At 42.0% G+C, this 24,791-nt stretch overlaps 3 protein-coding genes across 5 annotated transcripts; 1 reads left to right on the top strand and 2 right to left on the bottom strand.

Annotated features, from left to right (window-relative positions):
* Nucleotides 1-4,828: 4,828 nt before the first annotated feature.
* Nucleotides 4,829-9,082, bottom strand: LOC139209867 (ubiquitin-conjugating enzyme E2 variant 1-like). Of its 3 annotated transcripts, none has more exons than XM_070839749.1 (4): nt 9,037-9,082; nt 7,834-7,982; nt 6,636-6,761; nt 4,829-6,315 (listed from the first exon to the last, which is right to left on the bottom strand). In XM_070839749.1, exons 1-4 carry the CDS (start codon nt 9,056-9,058, stop codon nt 6,169-6,171), a joined length of 444 nt encoding a protein of 147 aa, XP_070695850.1. In that variant the 5' UTR covers nt 9,059-9,082; the 3' UTR covers nt 4,829-6,168. The 3 variants fall into 3 exon arrangements, with proteins under 3 accessions (XP_070695850.1, XP_070695849.1, XP_070695847.1); XM_070839748.1 differs by lacking the exon at nt 9,037-9,082 and adding an exon at nt 8,371-8,995 and having other exon boundaries at nt 7,834-8,275; XM_070839746.1 differs by lacking the exon at nt 9,037-9,082 and having other exon boundaries at nt 7,834-8,995.
* A 2,649-nt stretch (nt 9,083-11,731) lies between these two features.
* On the bottom strand, nt 11,732-15,983 carry peds1 (plasmanylethanolamine desaturase 1). Its single transcript, XM_070839745.1, has 6 exons — nt 15,814-15,983; nt 14,836-14,955; nt 14,624-14,715; nt 14,359-14,503; nt 13,988-14,200; nt 11,732-13,860 (listed from the first exon to the last, which is right to left on the bottom strand). Exons 1-6 carry the CDS (start codon nt 15,947-15,949, stop codon nt 13,739-13,741), a joined length of 828 nt encoding a protein of 275 aa, XP_070695846.1. The 5' UTR covers nt 15,950-15,983; the 3' UTR covers nt 11,732-13,738.
* A 2,824-nt stretch (nt 15,984-18,807) lies between these two features.
* cebpb (CCAAT enhancer binding protein beta) lies at nt 18,808-20,297 on the top strand. The gene has a single exon (XM_070839744.1). The coding sequence runs from the start codon at nt 18,945-18,947 to the stop codon at nt 19,824-19,826; it is 882 nt and encodes a 293-aa protein (XP_070695845.1). The 5' UTR covers nt 18,808-18,944; the 3' UTR covers nt 19,827-20,297.
* Nucleotides 20,298-24,791: the final 4,494 nt, after the last annotated feature.

Below are 24,791 nucleotides of genomic sequence, written 5' to 3'. Positions count from 1 at the left end.
CCCTTGACATTTTTTGCTCACATACATTTGCCTGCTGCAGCAGAAAAACAAAATGTGCAGCAGCCCTGCACCGCCCCCTACTGGTGACCTGACATAAGTAAAGAGGTTCTCTCACCACACTGCACGTGGATGGTGGTGTCCTGTGCAACAAGCAGTTGCAAAAGGGTTCCAGAGAAGTAGCCACTTCTTCATTCCTGTGAGAAGGAACCACAGTCCTCATGTAAAAGCGCTCAGCATCTGCCTCTTGTTGCGTGGGTGAACTGACTAACAGAGAGAGAGATGTAGACGTCTTACCACTTTTTGTCATGACAGGACAAGCACAGCTGTATTTACCTCATGATCACTCTGTTTGTTTCCCAGTAAACCAGCATGAACAGGGCCCATAAGTGGCTCATCTAAATGGAATGCAGATGTGAATAATGTTATTAGTTACACCTGTGCTTCTCCAGATGTGACCTCAACATTATTGCCAGCCTTTTCCTTTTAGTGTGCACAATCTAGTGTTCATTTTGCCTCTCTGTTCTCAAGTTTATCTCACAGCTTGTACTAGTTCTTCAGTTCAGCTTCTCACTTTCATTTTGCTTGAGGCTCTTAGCGTTTTTAGATAAACAATTTCTATTTGTCCTCACACCACCTAACTAGTTTCCTTGCCTGTGGACTTTTACGACTTCAGACCTCAAATAACACTCTTATCTACAGGAGGGTGCTATTAATGTAATGTCAGCATAAGTCAGTGACAGTTAGCACTGCAGTAATTTGATAATGATTATTACGTTTATTTATCGGGCACTTCAGCAAAATCAGAATACAAATGGCAGACATACGCAATAAAATTAAACTGCTAAAGCACAGATATTTCTGCACATATGTCACATACATGCACTTCAACACCTTTGTGCACTCTGCGACGTGAGAAGATGCTCTGTTGAAAAACTGGTTCTGACAGGATTTTGTAGCGTGGAGACGAAGACACGATAGCTACAAGGAGTCATACATGCCTCTCTTTATGACCTTGCTCTGTCGGTATATGGGCCCATGGAATATTTGTTAACAAGCTGGCACCACGCTGCAGTTCCATCCATGTGGTGTTTGCTTCTTGGCCTCATACATTCATTATGACAATGCGTTTTTTTGATTCACCTGATTCAAAAAGCTCCGTCCCCTGCATGATGATGATCCACTGGTAGCAAGCAAATGTTCTTCTTAATGTAGGTTTTCCAGGTTTTAACTTAGTTCATGTCACCTGGACCTCCCCAGAGCCATGTGAAGGGAATAGCTCGTGTCCCACAGAATGAACAGGGGCAAACTTTGCGTTGCGTCACGGCGTGTTCAGTGGTCTTCACCATTAGTCCTCAATGCTGCTTTAGGAACAGCCAACAGGTTCTTGCCAGTGGACGTCAGACTGCACACAGGTGGGAAAAGTGCCCTCATGGATGCTCCTGCTTCTAGGGAGTCACTGAGCTAATTATTAATAAAGCTTAAAAACTCAAAACGCTCCTCACTTGAAGTTTCACAATAGTTTTAAAAGATGGACAACAATATTTAAGATTGACAAGAAAACTACATTTTCCAAGTTCTTATCCTGTGTCCCTGTGTTGTTACTGTGATAAATCATCAGTTACAGAAGAAAAGATGCTCGAGACCTTGATTTCTCTAACAGCAAAGTTTATTGATGCTTCAGCACCTCTTACTTTTACTGATCTGGCATTGGGACAAAAGCCTTTTAACCTTTTGTATTGAGGAGAGCACTCCATTCACTCCATCCACCACTGTCCATGTGTCAAAACACAATAAAAGAAAATAGAGAGTTACATTTGAAAGTGATTGATTCATTGGTTAGGAAAACTCTGTCTGCAATAATAATCAACCTAAAGATGTCTCAGGAAAACTAAGTTGACGCATTTGATTTGCTTTACATCAGTTTTATGCCACTGTGATAAATAAGGACAAATGAAATTTGAAAAAGAGTTCATCTTCCTTAGGATTGCAATCAAGATAGTTGGAGTGACAACACAACCGTATGTGTGAATTTATGTATATGAGTGTATGTTTGTGTATATGTTTAATACAGGCTCTAACTGTAACTGGTATTGCGCTGATATTTGGTTTATCAGAATGAAACAGAAAGAAAAACATATTGTTTGAAAATGTCATATAAAATTCCCAGGAAAGGCCATGAAATTGCCCATATAAACATATGTAGTTTCAGTACTGGGACGTAATATTTTTAGAAAAGACTGGAGTACATATGGAGGAGGGGCTGTTCTCTGTATTCAGAACCACATACCAGTCAAGGTCAGGCAGGATCCGATGTCCTCAGATACTGAAGTACTCTGGCTACAGGTTCGTTTGAAACATGTTAAGCCAGTATTAATAGGATGTTGTTACAGACCCTCGAGTGCTAACAGTTGGTATTTAGATCAACTTTATCACATGCTGGATCATGCTAGAAGTAGAAGGCATGACATATATATTTTATAGACTAGAACATAGATTGGAATTAATTTTGCTGTCCAATGAAAATGAAACTAATGAGTGTATCTGCAGCTTGTGGACTATCGCAGGGCATAAATAAACCAACCAGAATGGGTTTAAAGAGTGATGGCACTGAAGTGGCCACTTGTATTGACCGTATTTTTTTACCAGCACACCAGAGTTATGCTCTTCCTCTACATCTGTGCCAATAAGCTGTAATGACCATAATCTCACTGCAATGTGAGGAAAACAAGACTCCATATCCACATCCAATCTTTTTATGGTCTGTGAAGTAATAAAGAAAAGATCATTTAAGGGTTTTAATCATGCCAGATATGTGGAAGAAGTTAATATACACTGTTGCCCATAAAGTTGGAAAAATTGTTCAATACCCCCAATTTTGTTAAAGCCTGAATACACAGTTTGCAAAGGTTAATTGTGGTTTAAGTTTCACTGTGATATGTTTGGAAGAGATTGATCAATAAAGTTGAGAAGATATACACTTTATTTATCAAGAATAAATCACATTGTCACAATCATTTCATGAGAAGAGGTAAAAAACATTTTATTCCAACTTTATGGGCAACAGTGTATGTCCTGTGTTCTTCCATCCAGAAGGAGCATGTGAGGCTTTCAGTGGAACTTTAGTCCCAAATGTAGATGAGTTTGCACCACAAAAGAAGTTTACTGTTAGAAACGTCTACACCAACAGTTAGATAAGGAATTAAAAGAACATTTGATTGAAAGCGATCAAGCAAAATTAATCGCAATTACATCAAGCCTTAAATCAGATTGGCAAATATACTGTAAACTAAGGAATGTTGTTACTAAATTAAACAAGAAGAAAAAGAAAATGTATTATAAAAATAGAAAAGATAAAATTAAACAAATATTAGTAAGCAACTATGGAACACTTTGAATTGTCTCCACCCCAATTTATTTAGAAATTGGAGGGGATTTATGACTGAATCAAAAGATAAAGCAAATAATGTAAATAATTATTTCATATCCAAGATAGACGAGTTAAAGAGCATCAAACAGTCAGCGAATACAGATTTATCATCTATATTAATATGTCATATTATGGAAGGTAAAAGTGGAGCTTTTCTTTGTGGGTTAAGGACAAATGTTACCAAGATGCATCAATGTCCTGCATGCACTTTTGGATAATTCACCTCCCAAGTCTTACAATCAGGATTTTTTTTTCATCTCTTATCTGGTGAAGCAGTACAGATCTGATGCACTTGATTATTGATCATCAGGAGTGAACTTTACACTCATCACTCCTTCTTCCTCTTCTTTCTCATGTGCCCGCCAACCATCTAGCCCTTGTATGATATGCAACATAACAGTCACTTTACAAGATTCTTTTGGATTTCATCAGTCAGACGTGGTAAAGCATAACAAAAATAAATTTTGCACTTACCAGGTCGTCGTTCTGTTGAAATCTTGTTTGTGATGGAAATCTTTGGATGAGGGTAGCGAAGTCAGATACCGGAGACCTTGGTATCTTACACGGCAAAGTTCTTGGATGCTCAGCCAAGGAGAAGAGACAACAGCACTGAGCGCTGTCTGATGCCACCTCAGTTCTGCCAGGCTGTGATCAGTCTTTTAACCCTTCTAGGCGTGCCAAATTCACCTGATGACCAAATGTGGTCATTCTACATGTACCACAAATATGTGGTGTGAACGGTCCAAACATCTCCAGGTCTCTGTGATCATGTTTATTCATCGGGAGACCGTATATCCTACAACCCTGACGATGGAGCATCACTTCCTGTCAGGAGGTGCCACCCAACCCAAAACAATCAAACACCGTGCTCCAAAGACAGAGGCAGGGCTTCTCTAACTTCAGGTTATAGTTCGGGAAGATCAGCTGACCAAACCCCACAAATTCTGTCAGTTACTTTATCAGCTAATTATGTGTGGGTATTGAACATTTATCTTAACTATATTACATTTAGCTGGTAACAATGCATCTTTTAAGTTGTCTCCACACAAAGTTTAACTGGGAGGAAAATCTTTATCAAACAGTGCCAGTGTTTTGAGAAATGTGCTTCTTCGCTTTCTTGCCATGAGCTACGAGAGGCATTACCTCCAATAACTCTTTATTTCTTTGCTGGTCACTGTGTTATGGATTAAACAAAACACAACAGGCTAGTTAGTAAGCTTTAGAGAAATTAGACGTTTTTTAACCTTTGGGCAGGGAAAGACTAGCTGTTTCTCTTCATTTCCTGTCTTCATGCTAAACTAAGCCAAGCACATGCTGGCCCTAGCACCATATTGTATTTACAGGCATGAACGGTTTTCTCGTATAACTTCTCATATAACCGAATAAACTGATTTTCCAAAATGTTTGTATGCCTTTATGCTGAATCTGCTACGGTCATTTCAGAGCACAAGTCAGGTTAATAAACACTGTACATAATGCAGGTCACTATGTGGAAATGCCCCATATTAACTCTCATGACCTTCAACCCACGAGCACTAACGAGCAGTGATCTACAACGACACAAATGCATGAAAAGCATGAATTAAGATTTATGAAAGGAGTGGAGAAAGTAAAACAAATTGTCACATGACAGTAGCAAAGACAGTTTCACAAGTCAGACAACTCCCCTGACGTTACAAAGGACCAAAAGAGGTAGCTGATTTCACTTCTATTTTCAAGCATGGTTTAACTGGGACTTTTGCAGACCTACAGTAGATTTGCATACTATGCTACGATGCATATAGATACTGTACACAATGTTCACTTTGGATGACTCTTACACAGAAGGAAAAAAAAAAAGCCATGTGTGACTAAGGTGACCGTTTCCAGGCACCTTGCTGAGCGCCAGTCATGCACTTACTACTGGACTGCTTGAAAAAAAATGTTTCTGTGCAAACCCATGTCAACACACGGTGAAGAAAATATTTCATTAGACATCTGGCCACATGACAAGACACACTCAACATTATTTGCCAAGTTGAGTGTGTTTGTGGGAACGGGGTTTTCTATGCACATTGTGAGAGAAGATTGTAACTTAACGGCAACCACATGTTCAGTCAACTATGTTAAGTGGCCATTTTCAAGTTTACAAAAAGGCAACACACAAAGATGTACACTCAATAAGATTATTTATGTTATTGTACACTCTGCATTTTTAACAAATAATAATAATAATAATAAAAAAAGATTAGTAACATGTACAGTATTTGAATGATCAGATCTGGTGTGGACTGAGGACTCCGTCTGCCTCGTCACGTCCAGTCCACCCAGAGCTCCAGTGACGGGAGGAGGGGATGACTTTCATGAACGCTCAACAACAGAGTGTGTGTGTGTGTGTGTGTGTTCGTGCGTATACAGCGATATGTGTATATATGCATGTGTGTAAGTATGTGTGTGCATTTGTTATTGGACACTAAATCTTCTGCTGTGTGTGTGTGTGTGTGTGTGTGTGTGTGTGTGTGTGTGCAGATTTAATGTGTATGCATGTCTGAATGTATCTGTCATTGTACGCTAAGTCTTCTACGTGTGTGTGTGTGTGTGTGTGTGTGTGTGTGTGTGTGTGTGTGTGTGTGTGCTCAGCCAAGGTGTCGGCAGGAGGTGGAATGTCACATGCCGCAGGATGGGGGAGAAAGGGATGAAAGCAAAAAAAAGAGAAGAGCTGATGTTGGAAGGAGAGGAGGGAGGGGGGCAGTAGCAGGGGCTCAGTTGGTGTAGATCTGGCCCTCGGGTGGCTGAGGAAGCTTCATGTTTTCCTTGCAAGTCATGAGCCGTCGCAGCTCCAGCAGCACCATCTGGATACTGTAGGAGTTCTGCCACTTGGCCAGTGCAGTCACCGCGTGCATGTCAACCTGCAGGACAGAGAACAAGTTACTCCTAGCAAAGGACAAATATTAACAGCTATCAGATTTGGACTAAACTGTAAGTGCACTGAAATGTCTAAATAAATATATGAATGTACTTGACTTAAATCACATACATTATCCTGTGCCTGTGATACGAGCAATTCATTTTGGTCTTGGACAGAATTTGACATTACAAAACACACAAACAAATGGTGTTTCTTCTCCACATGTAACCAACATCATCTCTTCCAAAAAGCCTGCCGACGGCTGAGGCGTACACATTTAGGTAGTAGCGCGAGAATAGCGACAGAGAATGATTTACATACCACACCGTTGGAGGTGTGCACGCCATTCAAGTTTATCTTTGTCACAAATCTGACAAACGGTGGTGACTCTGGGTATTCTGGCCCACATTCAACCTTCAGACTGTACATCCTGTTTTCATAGCTGGTCTGTGGACAGAGAAGGGTGGGGAGAGGTGAGTGGGCAGCACACTGAACATCACCAGCACAGCACACAATCCTGTATTCAACACCACCACCTTTTGGATTTAAGAAATAAAATCCAGGTTATAACTCTTGATAAATGTAACTATTTTTACGAAGGGTAGGACAACTTATCTCTCATTACTTGAGTGCCAATTCACTATTCGATATTACGATTTATTGCAGCTTCTGTTTACTTTTTTAGCACTGGTCAGTGGGGAAAAGTTGAATCATGCATGTCTAGAGACTGTATAGCATGAGGCATATTTCCAATAACAATATACATCATATGTTAGTCGGTCTGACTGTAAATTCAGCAGCATCACTGCTGTACTGCACAGGAAAGTGGTAAATAAAATGTGCATACAGAATAGAATGAATAAAATATACACTTTTTGGAGTAAACTCAAACTGCGACTTTTAGCTGTGTCTGCCCATCAAGCTATAAGATGTTAGAGTCAGACAACATTTAGCTTTCTCTGAACCACTCGGTCATTTATTCACTGGTTATTTAATCCAATCCTGTGAACATGGAAGTGCCTGGAACAACAGTGAAAGCAAAAACAGTGGGAACGGGAAAGAGAGAAACTCTTCCTCTCTGGTGGGGTTGTTGTAAAACTTTAAACCAGACAGTGAGCACTACGTTTCGATGTTAGCTCCTTCCTGCTACCATGAGCTGGGGAAGAGTTATCGATGAACGTCCCCACTGGAGTGTGGCGCCGAGTGCCCAGCCTGACACAAGGCAACCTGTTGCATCCTGTCATTTCATGTTTTATTGCGCTGCTGCATACAATTCACTAATGTAGCATCATTCACTACAGTCCATGCCTTTGGGTCTGATTTTAGCTTTAGTTTACTTAGCTGACATGTTCATTCACAGCAGTGTACATAAAGTGCAAAAGTCACTGGCTTTTCATCACATACAGGCCCTGATCGGATCACAGAGAGAACACGCTGCACGGATCAAACCTGACACCTCTTAGCCACTTTAAGCGCTTGCACAGTCCTCAATCAGGTGCTCACAAATGGCACCACTCACCCTTTGAGGGCCAACGATCACCCCTCTCCATCTTGTTAAGGTCATGTCCTCATCATCCTCCAGACCCCAGCTCACCGTCCCATCTCCCACACCTTTCTGGCCTTCCTCCAGCTCTTCCAGGAGCCGGAAATTGCGAGGTACTTTAACGCCTGTGTGTGGACAAACACACCAAACCGGACTGTTATCCATCAGTGGATTTAGGCACCACCAAGCCTACCAAACCGTTAATTTGCAGGAGCTCCTGCCACAGCAATGACTTGTAGTTCTAAAAGGCGCCAGCTGGTCCTGGCGTGACTTATTCGGACACACAATATACACAAGGTGACAGGTAAATAAGGAACGCCCTGGTTGACCAGCTTTCACTGCTCTTTTGGTCGCAGTAGATGTTTCTCATGTCCCCTGGTTCAGCATCTGGCTCCGACAGTGCTGCATCATTTGGCCTCTGCAGTGAGATATGATGGTGCTGCGCCGTTAATGGAGACATGCAAACAAACACAGTCACACTGCCAGCTGGTGCAGCAATTCAGCTCAGTTCACCTGCGTCTGCAGAGCGCTTCGCTCAAACTCAGCACAGATCCTGTTGTCTTGGTGAGCTGGAAATCAGCCTCTCAGAAAACGTACCGTCATTGTTGATGGCAAAGTGTCTACGGCTTAGCCATGCACGAAGCCTGAAAGTTGATGCACCACAATCTCACGTTATAATTTCTGACAGTTTACCCCCAATGACCCCGTTTGTGTCACATCCACCTACAGAGCCAGGAAACAAAGTGATGCCGCAAATAGCCAGCACATTAACCGGACGTTAGGGTGGCAGCGCTATCGTTCAGTGGTGTCGGCGCTATTACAGCGTTAAGTAACGTTATTTAATGAATGCCAACACGTTACACACTGTTATAACAGCAGGTGACTGGTGTTAAATCATTGTACAATTATTATATGACGCGAAACGTCTTCCTCGGCAGTCATCGTGCATCTCGTTGCTCTTCTCTCCAACTTAACTTACGTTAGCTTAGCTATTAGCATCTCTTCCTATTCATTCTCTCCATGAAGCCCAGCTTTGAGTTAGCTTCTACCTCCTCACAGAGCGGGTACCTCAGCAGATATTTAACCTTATTGTAGAACCTCGTAGCTACATCGTGAAAATTCATTGAGCCTATTATTCAACGACAGCTTCCTACGGTGATTTATTTCTTTAGCAGTTACCTGATCCGGCGGCGACCGCCATCTTGTCGCTACACAGCGGGAGCGCGCACGTAGTTTTGCCACTGAGGCCAACGGTGCGTGCGCGAGGACGTAACGCAGAGGCTCGCCTCCTTTGTTGTTCCCTGCTGACAGCAAACACCAGAAAACGGGAAATTGTATGAAAATATGGATTTAAATGTTCAGTATTGTCACCTCATCTCAGAGTGTGAGAAAGAGGGAGGAAAAGCCACGTTCATGTGTTTGACTTAAAACACACAAGAACTATTCAGATAAATATGCTTGTAAGAAGTGTATGGATGAGTGGTTAAAGTGTCACATGTTAATGCAAAAATGAGGAACAAAACAAAACCAGCGAAAGCAGGTTTGGTTTAAATGGGCCTGAAAGAGGCCGGCCTCCCTAAAGGTTCCGGCAAATTAAGCACTAATAGGCCTTATGTGGGAAAGCCTTTCTATTACTACTTTTTACCTCCACTGTGTTGTGAATTACAATTCATATCTTGTATAAATGCTCTCTCTCTCTCTCTCTCTCTCTCTCTCAAGGACAGAGCTCCTAGTTCTGGGAACAGATCATTTAACCTGGCATAACCTGTTTTTCTTAGAATAATGGTGGTTTGTGTGACAATGTAATGGAGAAGTGGATCTTTTAAACTGGTGAGTCATGTGTTGGTATACTGGAATGAAATGCTTCAGCAGCTGCCTGAAAGTATAAATACTGTACCTTCTCTTTGGAAGTCGCTCAGCCACTCTGTGACTTGACGTCGCCTCGAGAGACAGACTTCTACTATAACTCTGACACCTTTATCACAGCAGACCTACTGACTTGTCATAGCAGTAACAGCCATTTACAAAGTAATCATTAATAATTCTATCAGTATTTACACCACCTACTACCAAAAGAGTAATGAATGTGCAGCCTAATTATATAACTATAACATCTTTAAACTAAAGCCAAGAAAGATCAGAGGAAGCAGGTAGTGTAATTATCAACCGTTTATTTAGTTTATTTATAAATACAGTTTAATATATACATTGTAAGTCTCCCAAATTGAAGACAACAAAAAGGCATCAAGGCATTATTCTGATATCTAAAACTCCATCACCACCGGCATACATAACCAACTACAACATCCACATGGGTCTTACCTCAGTAGAAGTGAGAGGCAAGCGAAGGACAATTTAAATTCAGTCAATAAAATGTTTTTCCCATACCGCTGGCAAGATTTACAGTAAATCAATCGGGGAGAGGATAAGGCAATTCAATGAAAAGGATCATTACAAAAGTGGTTTAGACACCGCATGTCGAACATACCAACGACGACTGTTCACCAAACTTACCAGCAAGTTCGTTTGCTTTCACAAAATTGTATTTCTGTTGGGAAAATATTAAGTTTACCACACACTGTCACAAAATACCCTTCAAATCCACTGAAAGCTCATTGTCTCAAAGCAGAAAAACCAAACACAGCTTCATCACAAGTCCTACCTCGATAACAAGAGGCCAAGTTAACTGTACTGATATATGGCTACAGTAGAACCTATAATACATTTAAAACCACCTGGCTTCTTTGGCCAACACAATCTGAGAACAAGTCATTTTAACTACTTTTATGTATTCAATAACTTTACTAATGGAGGGTTTTCTTTTGTTTTTTTGTTGTTTTTTTTTGCTATTAAACTACTTTAAGCGCTCTAACCACAATCCTGAGATCATCTGGAGAATAAGAATAAGTTGATGCATGTTAGATCTAAACTCACAACCAGACTCTCAACTATGACGGCCATGAATAGCAATTATAGCAAGTCTGTCTCCAAGCAAAGATTATTTATGGTATGGCTTCCTTCTGAGCACACCACATATTTTCAAAAAGTTCTCACTTTTGTCAATCACCAAACTAATTATGGCGTGTCATGTCTTCCATTTCTACCCATTATCCTTAACTATTGTCCTATCTTGCAGGCTTACAAAAACACAAAACATCCTTAAAACCGTCATTACTTTTATATCATCACAAAAAGCAATTTACTGAAGCGCTGAAACATCCAATAGAGCCAAAAAAAAAATAATTGTATTTAGGAGAGAAGTTGTCCGTGAGAGTTCTGATGCGTCTGCTGACTGCAGTTAGCTTTAATGATTTTTCCTAATACTGATCAAACAAAACTACGGGAGTAGAACTTTTAACGCAGGCCTTAAAATTTGATGCAGCGACTCAAAGCGGCGTCCACTTACCAGCATTTTATTACACACTACCTAGCGCACACAAAACTGCTTCTCACAACACTCTACAAGCACTATGCAACCTGCAGTGTTCTTCTGCTGTTCACCTATGGGGAATCATTTTATATAATCAAGTATGTAGGATAAAAAAAACAAAACTGGAATATAAAACAGAATTTTGGCTTCAAAATGAGCTATTACTCTAATTTAATTGTCTACTTTGAGTTTAACACCAGAAGCGCACTAATTCAGCCTTTAAGCTGGTCGACCCAACTGAACAGCAAGGTTGGCTCCCCCCATTTAAACCTGAAAAACCTTTCCCAGGATTTCCTTGGAATGAAGAAAACGTTTTGGTGGTTCAAACCTGGGACTGTTTGGTCAAAGTTTGGGGTCGTCCTTTTTGAAAGCAGTACAACTAATTTCATCTCGAGCGAGCGCAGCCCCCCCCTGGTCAGTGTCTGCTTTACACACACTCAAAGGAAAGCTGGTGACCCGGTATATTGCTTGCACAAGCCGACATGCTGTATGCATGCATGCATTCTTATGTCTGCGTAAGTGACATCTTAGTTAGTAAAAGTAATTTTGTCATGCAGTTCATTAAGTAGCAAAATTTTTGAGCTCCAGTTTCCTAACTTAGCAAATATGTGTAAACAATTAGAAAAAGAAAGGCATTAATAACCTAATCAGATGAGTTAAGACGTATAGTTAAGGGCCTCTTATTACACTGCATAGTTATTCGCTGTACAACACATTTACAAATTACTGACTAAAGCGTTTAAAAAAAGAAACCTTTGAGTAAGTAATTAATTACATAATCTCATCTTATAGGAGTGAAGAATTTTCTGGATGGTCAGCCTTCACCGAACCCTTTGTAACATCAGCCGGTCAGCTGTCACAGTTACCAAGACGGTACGGGGTGGCGACATGATTCAAAGAGTTACGCTCTGAAGCCGACTGCTCCTTCCCGCAATAGGAAACATTAGCAAAATGTGAGAAGTGAAGACAATGTTACATACAGTTGGCACATAACTTTGGAGAGTCTGTGTCTGATTAACTGAGGCACAAATCTCAGAGACAGTCACCATCGCAACAACACAAAGAAGCTCTGCAAATGAAACAAAGACAAGAACAAAAAAACAGAGACGCGCGTACTGCATCTGTGGTGTGTAAGGCAGCTTGACAAAACTGCGTGCGCCTCTTTCTTGCAAAACTGTCTGTTTAGCAGGAGTCAGAAAAAAAACAACTAAGAACGCTTTTCAGAGAGGACACGTGAGGATCATCTGAAAAGACTGCTTAGTAGGGCCGGACTGACTCAGCAGAGCAACAGCGTGATACATGTGGACTTTCTAACGGACGAGCATCAACGCTGACTACAGTTACACACATTTATCTTTTTTTAGATCAAATTACTTTTGATTTAAAGTTACTCATTTTCTGTGTTTCCACTATGATCATAGACAAAAATGCAAACTGTTTCAATGGCCAGATAACATTCAGAAAATAACTAATCACAATCAAAATGCTAGCTTTGGATCAGACAGCGATTTGAGAGGGTTGTTTGCTTTAAATCTCATTTTCTGAGCTGTCAGACGTGTCAATTAGCATCCCAGCAGGAGGATTTCAGCTAGCGCCGACTGTTCCACTGTAACTGTAGTCACCGTCTCAGACGCACAAATCCATGATTTAACTATTAAACATGGCTGCGTCTTGATTTATAGCAAGTTACTGGAAACGATGATGGGCGGTGGCTGAAAGAACGTGTGTGTGTGTGTGTGTGTGTGTGTGTGTGTGTGTGTGATCATCTCTTTTTAAAGAACAGCCCCAAAACTGTTATTCTAAACCCAAATGTGCAAGTCATCACAAAATGTAACAGTAATTAACCCATTTGTTCTCGAGCTATCAACATTGGCAAAGCATCCAAAAACCTTATATCACCTCAGCCTAAATCCCATTCTGTCACTTGCACATCAAGCAGAGCCTTGATGCAAAGACCCAGATCCAGAGAAAATAAAGCAGTACTAAATATAATGTGATTTATCGACTCTCCAAATGATCAGTTGTGTCCCTGGAGGGGAACAAAGTAAGTCTTCACTCTTTCAAGTATTCTGTCTTGGGTTTGTTTGACTTTTCTGATGTGAGAGAAAATCTTCTAATCTTCTTGGAAAGCGACTGCAAATTATGTGTCTGACCAGACCTTCTTAGCAAAAAAAAATTTGTAAATCACCTCAAAGAAAAAAAAAAGATGAGTTAAGGATATATTGCAGTTTGAAAAGATGATCTCCATGGGTGAGTATTGACAAAAAAAATCCATCAACAGAGCCCTCCTCTTGAAAAACAGACAAAATGTGCAAGACTTAAAGCTATGGCATCAGAAAGTGTTTGTTAGTTTTTCTTTCTATGGATTACAGTTTAAGTGAGGCAAAAGGGGGATGAGAAGCCTGGACGGAGCCAGCATCTTCTGAGGTAGGGTGCAGTTAGCCTGCGGCGTTACTTGACTTTGTGAGCCCATTTGAGGTCGTCCGCCCTGGGCTTCTCTCCCGTCACGCTCTGGATGAGGTCCTCCAGGTTCCTCCAGAAACCCAGCTTCTCCAGAGGGTAGTTCAGCCATCCTGGAGAGAGAGAGAGAGAGAGAGAGAGAGAGAGAGAGAGCTCAGTGACAACCCTGATTTCACCTTCAAAAACACTGTGCGCAGGCTGGTATTCACCAATAAACCCCACGGGGGAGTAAAGACGAACCTGTGGTGATGCAGAAGTACGTCTCGTGAGGGGAGACGTGATGGACGCGGTGGTGCTTGCGGGGAAGGATGATGTGGCAGTTCTGGAGGAACACCACCCAAAAAGGCAGGCCGAAGTACGTGTGAGACCACTTGTGAATCTGGTTGGTCAGGGTCACAAAGATGGCTAGTGCAAACAGGTAGCAGTACCAGGGGTAGATATGGTACACCTCCGCTGCACAAAGGACAAAGACAGAGGGTGAGACAGGAGCTTGTTTGTTTGTTGTTGTTTTTTTTTCCCTCTGCGTTATTTTGAGGAAACAGCTTAGAAAATCAGCCAGCGTTTTCAAGTAGAGGAAAATGTCAGGCTCGGTTTGTTGATGCAAAACTCACCAGGGGAGAGGGTGAGGAAGTTGAAGGCCATGTTTGCTAGAGGGACTATGGTCAGCATGCAGTTGTCACCATTGGTCTCAATGAAATCGTGACGGGTGATGGCTGTGGGGTCGATGTGGTGCTCTCTAAATGGTCGTATAAAGGCCTGCAGGCCAGAGCAGACGGTTCATTAGGGGGGTAAAACAAGAAACAGTACACACTGTAAATGCAAATACTTCCTTTGTAAAACAGATCAGTTAGAGCTAAAACAATGGATTGTGGATACCTTTCCAAAGATGGGTAGATCCACTGACCCCCACGTATCAGCGCCCCAGTGAACAACTCCAGACGCAAAGTCTGCGGTGAGTATTCCTGCAACTGAAAGTGAGTGTGAGGAGGTGAGCGGCACAGAAAGAGACGAGAGAACAAGAAAAGCTTGTTCAGAACTGAAGAACGACACAACAAGAGAACATCGAACATTTTTTTGTCAGTGCTCACCAATGCTCAACGGGATGTACCATATATGTCCCAGGTGGAAATTGGCAAGGAGGTGAACGAAATTGAAGGCCATGAGAGAGAAGCAGAGGACAACACTGATCAATTCTTGACATCGTTTGCCTTAAAAAGAAAAAGAGGAGCAGACAGTGTGGCATTACAAACCAAAACGTCCAAAGGTTAGTATAGTAGTCAGCATAATTCATTATCAGATGCCTCTCCACGACCGTTGTGCTCAGCGAGGCCACATTCCTCCGCACTTTGCTTGTTACACGACTGATGAGCAGCTGGGCCTGAAATACCTGTCCAAGTCTTACGACTCCAAGAAGGCTGCAGTCTTAATGGCTTAGAAAAGTCTAATCAACATACGGCCAAAGCTGTCTCCGCTCAGTAAGGTCACAAGGCATCAAGTGTTTGCACTGTGGGCGTGAAGGCCTTTCACTTAGTGCATTCAAGTTCAAATAGCATGAATGGTGGTGGGAGGACTGGCACAGTGGATTGGCCCAGACCTCAACACTGTGTGGACCCTTGGTTTTTGGTCATGCATGGCTCTCTGAGTTACTGTCTATGGGCGGACTTAGCGCCAACACTGTCATGAAAGGTCACAGCAGCTCCATGGCCAGAAGAGGCTTGTGAGCCTAAAGCAGAAGCGCTGGGTTCTTCTAACCTCTGCCTGATGCTCGAAATGTCAAAGGACAACAGCAACTCAAACACAAATCCAGCCAGTCTCACATGATTCCTATTGTGCAACAACAAAAGTGGGACTGACAGGCAGCACTGTCGCTGATTGTTCGCTGCCATTTAACTACAGCTGTTAAAGACAAAGTGCTGCTCTTACTTGCGATTTTGCTAGTTTTTCCCCTCCGGTTTGTTACTTGGTAACTACGCTATGTGCAGCTCGTCGTTATGTCACACCACTCATGGACACTTGAGCCGGGGGAACAAGCCCATGAGACGGAGCGGCTGAGAGGATCCACTCACCTGGTGAGTATAAATTGGCCAGTTCTCGTGCACCGGCGTGTTGTGGTCCCCATCTGGCCGAGCCCCGGCCCGGTCCCTGCGGCTCTGGGCTCTGTGTTTCTACTCCACAGCCGTTCTCGTTGACCATTCTCGCCATTTCTTCACTGTGGGCCCAGCCCCTCAAATCTCTCTACTCAGTCAGGAACCAACGGAATCATCAACTTCTCAGCCCACAGACAGCGTAACGTTTTTAACCAATCAGGTGAAAGTCGTTGAGCGCAGCAGCCAATCACCGGACGGGAAAATGTTCCACAGGCAACCGAGTGACCAATGGGGCTCTGCGAGGGGAAAGACCGCATTTCCTGACCCCACCCGTCCTGTCTGGTGCCCGCTCGGCTCTCAGCCCTCTGCTGGATGAGAAGTGTGTGTGGAGCTTTATGTGTGTGTGTGTGTGTGTGTGTGTGTGTGTGTGTGTGTGTGTGTGTGTGTGCGCACGCATGTTAGGAAACATAAAAACAGGTGTTTCGACAGCAGCCAGCACCCGTCAGTGTTTGTAATGCTTCAGCTTCAGCTAAGACCGACAGGTTGACAACATAAAGTCAGGTGAGGTTGTAACGGCTCAACAGCAGTAAGTTAGCAAGTTTACTTAAAGTGAAATTTTGTAACTTTTGAAACAATATCGCATTCTTCCACCTCCAAACGGAGCTGAAACCATTAGTTGAAACAAAACGCAGCCTTGCTCAGTTTCTCACAGTGAGGGGTTTTGCTGCCAGAGCCTCACTTGGTCTGGTATGACCAGTAGCTCATGTTAGCTCATGTTAGCTCATGTTAGCAAGCTTTAAATACATGTTGCTGCTAAGCTAACTGACATTACTGAGTCAGTTTTCTGACTTTATGGTTCTCCTCCACTTCTGCTACTACATTTGAACATTTATCATCATCCTATAATTCCCACTGTTTCTGCTGCCCAGCAACAGTAGAAGAAAATCGTTTTAAAGCGAGTAAAATTAGCAATACATCAAAGTAAATCCGCTCCACTGCCAGTAGGTGAAGGCTCTTACTGTTATAATTTTACATGGATACATTTATACAAGTATTTTCAGCAAAATGCATACAAAAGTGTCAGAAGTCAAAGTTCACATGAGCTAGAATGGCCCTTATCAATGTTCTGTTGACTGCTATTGGTTAAGATACAGTATTTTAATGTTGTAGCTGCCCCAAAATAAGGATAATTTCAAATTAAATCAATAATATTTCCCAGTCAAATGTAGTGAAGTAGAAGTATCAAGTAGCATACATCTTAAAGAACTCCTGTGGTGTATGATATGTCAGCGGAAGTTTCCTTTCATCAACTGCACATCATCATCATCAGAGAAGATACGACACTCCCATTCTCATTCACTTTTTATTATATTACATTATCAACTAAAGGAGGCTCCACATTATTAGCTAATCTTGTGGCCTGGTTTTGCAGAGGGGCTTTGAATCTAGTTTATCATGTAGAAAACTGTGGTCAGGTTCTGTGTATCCCAGCAGATGACTCTTGGTTACTTCCCTGGTCTCTTTCTGGGTTCACAATGAAGCTGACGTGTTTTCTGCTTTGTCGTTTTACAGGATGCACACACAACAGATTGGTCAGGAGGAGCTTTTTTTTTGTTTTGCCTCCTAACTTGTTAATCCAACACTGTGTGTGTTCTATGTAGACAACATTTTTGGAAACCGCAAACGGCAGTTAATCCAAACAAAACAGAAAAAAGTGGAGCAATAAAATCAAATATTCTCATGAGTCACAGAATAAACTGTAACAGCGGTGTATACTTCTCAAGAGATGTTTTGAAGACATGCCCAAACAGAAAAGTGGTCTTGGCTGCACATCACTATAACAGTTTATGGAGAGATACACATGTCCTAAACATTTATTTTAACCCTGTTGCTGTCATGTCACTTATGCACATTCTCCCAGCTCACCACAAGATGGCAGTAGGATCTCACATTGACTCCCAAGCTCTGATCGCACATTGTAGTGTATTTACCAAGAGCTTGGAGTCGAGTTATGATCAGCCCGTGTGCATTTAGGTTCACCAGCTACTACTGAGCATGTGTACGCGATACCTAGGACTGTTTCAGCACCTGAACCAAGTTCAATATCTATATGGATTAATTATTGACAAATGTAAAGATCGGGCCAAAAAAAAATCATGACACATTTACAGAAAACCTCCTTGGACCTCACTGGGAACTCACTCAACCGTTTAGACATAAACAAGGGTGACTAAATTTCTCATAACACCCACCCTGACCCTCTTACAGTTTTGCAGACTAGATGCATCATCCTGTACAGTTTCACCCCACAACAACAGACTGGTTTCAACTAGTCCGTGAATGTTGTGGGGAAACATCTGTGTGCAGATGCGTCCAGGGCTGCTTTCATGAGCATCTTGGTATGAGACGATTATGCATTAACTTAGAAAATGGTTGCCACCGAGTGGGATTTTTCCATTATTGTCGAGTTGATGAGTTGTGACTGTAGAGGGCGTGGATGGACGTGATGTCATAAAGTGTTGGTAAAAAGTCCTCTATGCATTTTGATGTGATACACATGGCTTGGTTGTCAGTTTTGTATTTACACTTTTTCTGTTTTACTTTCATTTTATGATAAATTGTTGAAAAGCACTACCTAAGACTGCATTTCCCCTCGACGTGCTGCCGCTAGTCAATTTCTGTGTCAGAACCAAGTGTCACAAATTCCACGCTGGTATATAAAATAAATAAAACGCAGATCAGGTTTATTTTCATCACGTCCAAACACAAATACGGACTTGACTGCGTGAAGGCTCCCTTGAAGGCAGCGCAGGTTGTCCGGTTGGCTCCTCGCGGCGCGTCACACACCTGCTCAGCTAAGCCCCGCCCCTCGCGTGTAATAAAACCCCCCGAGACAGGAAGACCTGTCAATTCCTCCCAATCCGAGCGCACGATCTCCTCAAAGTAGTTTCACTGCATGCTGTCACTGGCCGTGTCACGGGGGGGGGATTTAAAACTCAAAACATCCCGACACTTGAGCCATTTCACAACTGAGGCAGCTGAACCAAAACCACTGTGGGCGTCTCATCTCAGCCCTCCATGCTCCTGCAATCCGGCGGGTGTTAAGATCCATGGAAGTGGCCGGCTTCTACGACGAGGGCAGCTTTGCTATCCACAGTAGAGACAGCATTATCAGTCCTGTCAGCAGCGGCTCATACTGGAGGCTCGGCGACTCGATGACGGAGCTGGGCATTGAAGAGCGGGAGAGAGCGATAGACTTCAGCGTTTACCTGGATTCAGCTTTGCACTGCCCGCAGCAGCAGCAGCAGCAGCAGCAGCAGGGGGACGTTTTCTCAGATTTCCTGGCGGAGAACAAGATCAAGAGAGTTGCAGCTTTGCACAACTACAAGAACTACTCGCTGCTGAACGAGCTGGAGTCGAGTCAGTGCGACAACTTGAGGGACCCCAGGGAGCCCTACGCGCTGGGTTACACTGAGCTGCAGGAGACCCGTGTGGATAGTGTGCTCAGCCCTGAACTGGTCGGGAGCCGCTACAGAGCTGCTGCTGCTGCCGCTGCTGAGAGAGACGACAGTCAGGAAGACGCAAAGATGGAGAACGGGTCGTCTGGCTTTGACATGAGGTCTTACCTTCATTACCAGTCCACCAGCGGCAGCCTGGGAAACATCTCCACCGCCTCCTCGACCTGCTCCAGCCCGCCCGGCACACCTGCCCCGTCAGGTAAAAGCAGGTCGCCATCGCACGGTGGCAAAATGTCCAGCGGGAAAGCAAAGAAGCGCCTGGACAAGGACAGTGAAGAGTACAGGGTGAGGCGGGAGAGGAACAACCTCGCCGTGAGGAAGAGCAGGGACAAAGCCAAAATGCGCAACTTGGAGACTCAACATAAAGTGCTGGAACTGGCCGCAGAGAACGATCGTTTACAAAAGCGCGTAGAGCAGCTGTCCAGAGAGCTGGCCACCCTGCGCAACCTGCTCTCTGCCACCGGACAATGTTAGAAACCTATGCCGGGGACACCAGGCGGGTCTCTGGGCTGCTTGTCTAATCATTCATGGACTTAAGAGCCGGAGGTGATCCGCTGAGCAAGTGTTAAACGGTACGCTTCACAGGTGAAGACAGTGACCACCAGTTTACAAGGACGCTTGAATGGGACTGAAGAAGTGGGTGCATGGATTGCGCAATCATTCACGATACTTCACATGTCACCTTAGCTTTATTCCCAGATGTAATTTTGTGTATGCAGTATTTCTGTGCAGGTTTTACATACATGCGAGTGAATTTCTACATTTTGTGTATCTGGAGCAGTGGTTGTCAAGGGAAGAGTTGTGCTGCAGTGAAATGATGCAACTCTTTGTAATAGTATTGGCAATGAATGAAATAAGTCTAATTATTTAATATTAAAAGGTGAAATGCTTTAATTGTACTTGATATTTTATTGAATTAAACAGATTTCTACTTTGTCTAAACAATTTCACTTGTAATTTCTTCTTTTCTGTCCTTTTGAAGCAGGTGTAAGCTCAGATAGAGACACAGACAGACAAACAGGGGTGTTATGCTTGCCTCAAACATTCACACCCATGATAGCTAGACTGTATTACAACGTATGTCAATCACATTATATTGCAGATAAAAATTGTCTCGACAAATGGGCAAATTTTACTCGTTTAATTCAGGCCAATATACCCAAAATCGAAAAAGACGTCAACATGCTGCAGGAATATGATGCTTCTTTTTGGACACAGAGAGAATATTATAAATCTAATCATCACCATTGAGGTTACAGATATTTTAAAACCGCCTTCAATCAGCATTATCACAATTCATTTTCACTTATCGTTTCCTCAAAGCAGAAAATGGCATTCCGTGGTTTGATCAGGACAGTTGAATGCGAACAGAAACCTGCTTAGTTACTGAATTGAGAAATGAGGATTCATATGTGTAGTTGTGTTTATTTTTTTTATTTCCATTAAATACAATAGAGAGGTGAGATGATTCTTCTTGGTCATTTTGTTTATACCTGACCAAAAAAATAGCAAGACCCTCCACACCATTATTTGGTAACTCTGAACGTCATTTACATTCCTCTGTTTATTCGGTGATTTGACACAAAAGTCCCCAGATCCTGAAATACATCTAGCCAGTTTATACTGAAACGATACTGCTGAGTGCAGGAAAAAAAAAAAAAAAGACTTGGCCACACTGCACACAGCACAGAAATGTTAGCTTTATCTTTAGCACACGGCTCTGTCAATAGTGTGCTGGGTCCACTGGCCCAGACAGGGGTTCAAGGTTGCATGGAGATTAATCAGCAACTAGCCTCCTCACACCACCTCAGGTCTCACTTCGACAGCCAAGATCTGACTGGGAGTCTTTGCCAGCGAGATACGAATAATCCCGAATCACGAATAAAACCACATTGAACCCTCAAGTGGAAAACCGCAGCAGAAAATGTAGAAGTTGAAAATGGGAGTGACAGAGTAGGTTAGAGCAGACATGGTAGATAAGCTGACAATTGGTTTGCAGTGGAATTTACCAAGCCTTCACACTGCACTTCACTGTGTGCACAATATGAAACATATCTGTCATGAGCAAGCAAAGCCCAGACAGAGGAGATTTAGAAAGACGCATGGTGGGATCTGTATGTGATCCAAGACAATTCAGGGTGGGGAATGGTTTCCAGCTCTCACTTCAAACAGCAGAGAAGAGGAAAAGCCACCTCTGATAGTTTTTCAAGTGGGGACACATTTACTACACTGGCACAGAAATGTCCTATAAACAAAGTGTAAAAACTGTTGCTGTTTTGTGCTGGGAGGGATGACATGAATACAGTGGATATTTCAACACACTCAATGATGGAACAGTTTAGCTTTTAACTGTTGTGCAATATCCTCCCTTTCCAGCACATCATCACTCGAAGAATGCTACACCCACATTTAAATAAGACATTGTCATCCGTCATGTTCATGACAATAGCTGTAAGTGGTTTTGGCCTGGCCTCACTGGCTACAAAGTTTGTAAAAACAACAACAATTGTTTTAACATATTAGACACGGAGACGTAGATGATTACAAAAACATTATTAACACAACCGCAGAAACAAAGTAACGTGTCATATCATGTGTTATTAATTAAATTGTCCATTGTTGTGAGTCTTGCAGCACAGATCTTGCTCTCGCTGCTCTCGTCGCAGCAGTCAGCACTGGCACAGATTCACTCAAACATTCTAGGCATTCTTTCTTCGATGACCCCTTGTTCCTATTGGAGCCCCACGCAGTCTTTCCCTGTTCCTGGCTCACATGCTGACAGGAGAGAGGGAAATTCCCACACAGGATGACCTCTTTTCTTGAAAGTTTAGCCCAGCCCCCTTTCCACATTTTACCGTCAATGGGCAGTGTCTGTCCGTAAACTCCTTGTTGCATCATAGCCCTCCACAGGCCAACTGGCCTCCTAAAAACTCCTCTGATAAAGCAATACAAACACACACACACACACACATGTCACTCGAATGTTCACTCTGTACCAGTTGTTGAGAAATGGAAGAATATTTTCTCTACCTTTGAGTCATGTCCGTACATTTGTTTTACGCTTACAATTTTGTGTTGCAATGTTGTATCAGATTGTGTTTCCCAAATTATCAAATATAAGTTGATGATTAAAAAAAACTCAACCTTTTATTATTTAACACTTTTAATTTGGCTTTGGTCCAGTTTTTCTGGCTGATGGTACCACATGTTACAACCCACAGAGTTGAAATTACACACGGAGCAAAAAGGATTTGTTGCATGTCTGCTGATAAGATAATTCAGAAGTAGGTCTGACATTTATTTATGGCTTAGAGCTTCGACAGTTTGTTCATCAATTGATTCACCAATCAACTGAAAATTCAATCTGTTTGGATGATGCAATATTTTGGTAATTTTTTTTACCTTTTTTACCTTGTCACACGAAAAAAGGCTGCAATAACATTTAGCTGTTGGTTCAATAAACACAACATGGCTATGACAGTTGTTTCATAATAATCAACTTTTTCATCACACCAGTTACAAAACATGAATCGATGCATAACAATAATAAGACAGTAATTACTATTTTCTCTTGGTTTGGTTAAAATTTAAAAACTACTTTTGACAGTTTATCATAACATCTGAAAAGGGATAGAAATGGCAATATTCAGTATTTTTATTATGGTCAACAAATCCCATGAAAAGCCAAAACCAACCAGTCTCAAGCTCATTTGTTCCTACTGAAGCCAAAAATCTTGAGAAAGATGCCACAAATTACTATTAGTATTTTTTTTAAAACAGTAGGGCACTGTAGTTTTTAGCAAACTTCACTCAAACTGGAATAAGTGGTGCATTTGCTGGGGACTATTTTCAGCTGTGGATTAATACATGCTTGGTGCTGTAGTGGGAATTAAGGTCAGTAGACCGTGTCTATGGAACTGAATCAAAATAAGCTACAGTATCCAAGTTCATCGTAACGAGGGGAAATGTTACTCAGTGCAACAGTGGGGCTCACTGGTTTGATTTTAATTAAATGTTCTCTTTATTTCTTATTCTACATCCACCTGATCACAATTAGCTACCTACAATTAGTACCTCAAATGTCTGTTCTGGGTCTTGTTTTGTTTTGTATTTCTGCACTTTTTTGCACAGTTTTTTTCTTTAATGTCTCTAATGTTCACCATTAGTAAAATGTAGATACATTTTAGTTGGTTATTTTTAACCCAGGTGTGCTGTTAACTACTCTTTATAAAATGGGTGCTCAGGTGTGTTGTGTCTTCCATTATAACATCCATACTCTTTGAATTTGTAGAGGTTTTTCACAGTGTTCATATTCACATTTCATTTCACAGATTGACCCAAAAGTAATGACCCCAACTTTAGAGAACTTGCATCGACTTTAGAGTTCTTTAGGACCATCAACTACGAAGGTTGTTTGTGCAGAAGTATCTGAACATGAAGTTGTAGATCATTCAGGAGGTTTTTGTGATTATACTGTCACAACATCCTAAAGAACGTTTTATTTTTATCATATACTGTAGACCCTGTTTGCACAGAGTGTTAAAGGAAAAATATAAGTGTAAACCTCCTTATGATTCTCAAGTCTAGAACAAAGTCAAAAGGTTCTCGAGATGACCGGGCTCTGAAATACTAATAGCAGAAATAGCCAAATCCGTGTCGTTATTATAACCAATATTTGTAAATGTTGTTTCTTAGTATTGGGATTTTAACACTGTGATTTCGCGTGTTTAATTACAGTTCCTCCTCTAAGTGAAACGGACACCGGATATCCGGACCATGGGTTGTAACGGGAAGCCAGACCGCCTGAGCTACGGTAAATGGACCAGAACATGATCTGTCTTCAAGCGCACCAAGATTTCAACATCTTTGTTCACTTCTGCTATTTTGCTGTTGATGACTGTGAAAACACCAAACTGACGTGCAGAAGTGACTTGCGGTCACTACACAGCAAGTACCATTGCCCAGTTCTTGTGTAACTCCAGGCCATCCTTGCAAAATGGGCGCTGGCTTAATTATTTTAGCAACATTCGTGTGTGACGAGTGTTCATTTCAATGCACCCACAGTGTGTGCGAAGGTTTAATTGGGTTGTTTTACAGCTTCGTTACTGCGTACAGAACTCTGCAATGATGTATCTTTAATATATCAATCTATACGTCAATATGCAATTGAAGCCTAATACTTTCCAGTGGGTTTCTACAAAGTTTCAGAATCTGACAGGAAAATGGTCATTTGAAGCTGCATGAAAAATGTATAGTGCCATTAGGGACTAAATGTTGCAACAAAAACAGTAAATTGCTATATTGCTAAGTGTAAAAAAAAGGGCCTCTGAGGATGACTGGAACATTTCTTTAACACAAAGTATTTCGAAACTGATACCTGTACTTACGAAATGTTAAAATATGATGACATTTTTTCAGTAGTACTACATCACTTGTATG

The sequence above is a fragment of the Pempheris klunzingeri genome, chromosome 11, assembly GCF_042242105.1.
Source record: "Pempheris klunzingeri isolate RE-2024b chromosome 11, fPemKlu1.hap1, whole genome shotgun sequence".
Taxonomy (NCBI): Eukaryota; Metazoa; Chordata; class Actinopteri; order Acropomatiformes; family Pempheridae; genus Pempheris; species Pempheris klunzingeri.
This window is presented reverse-complemented; position numbering and strand designations above follow the sequence as displayed.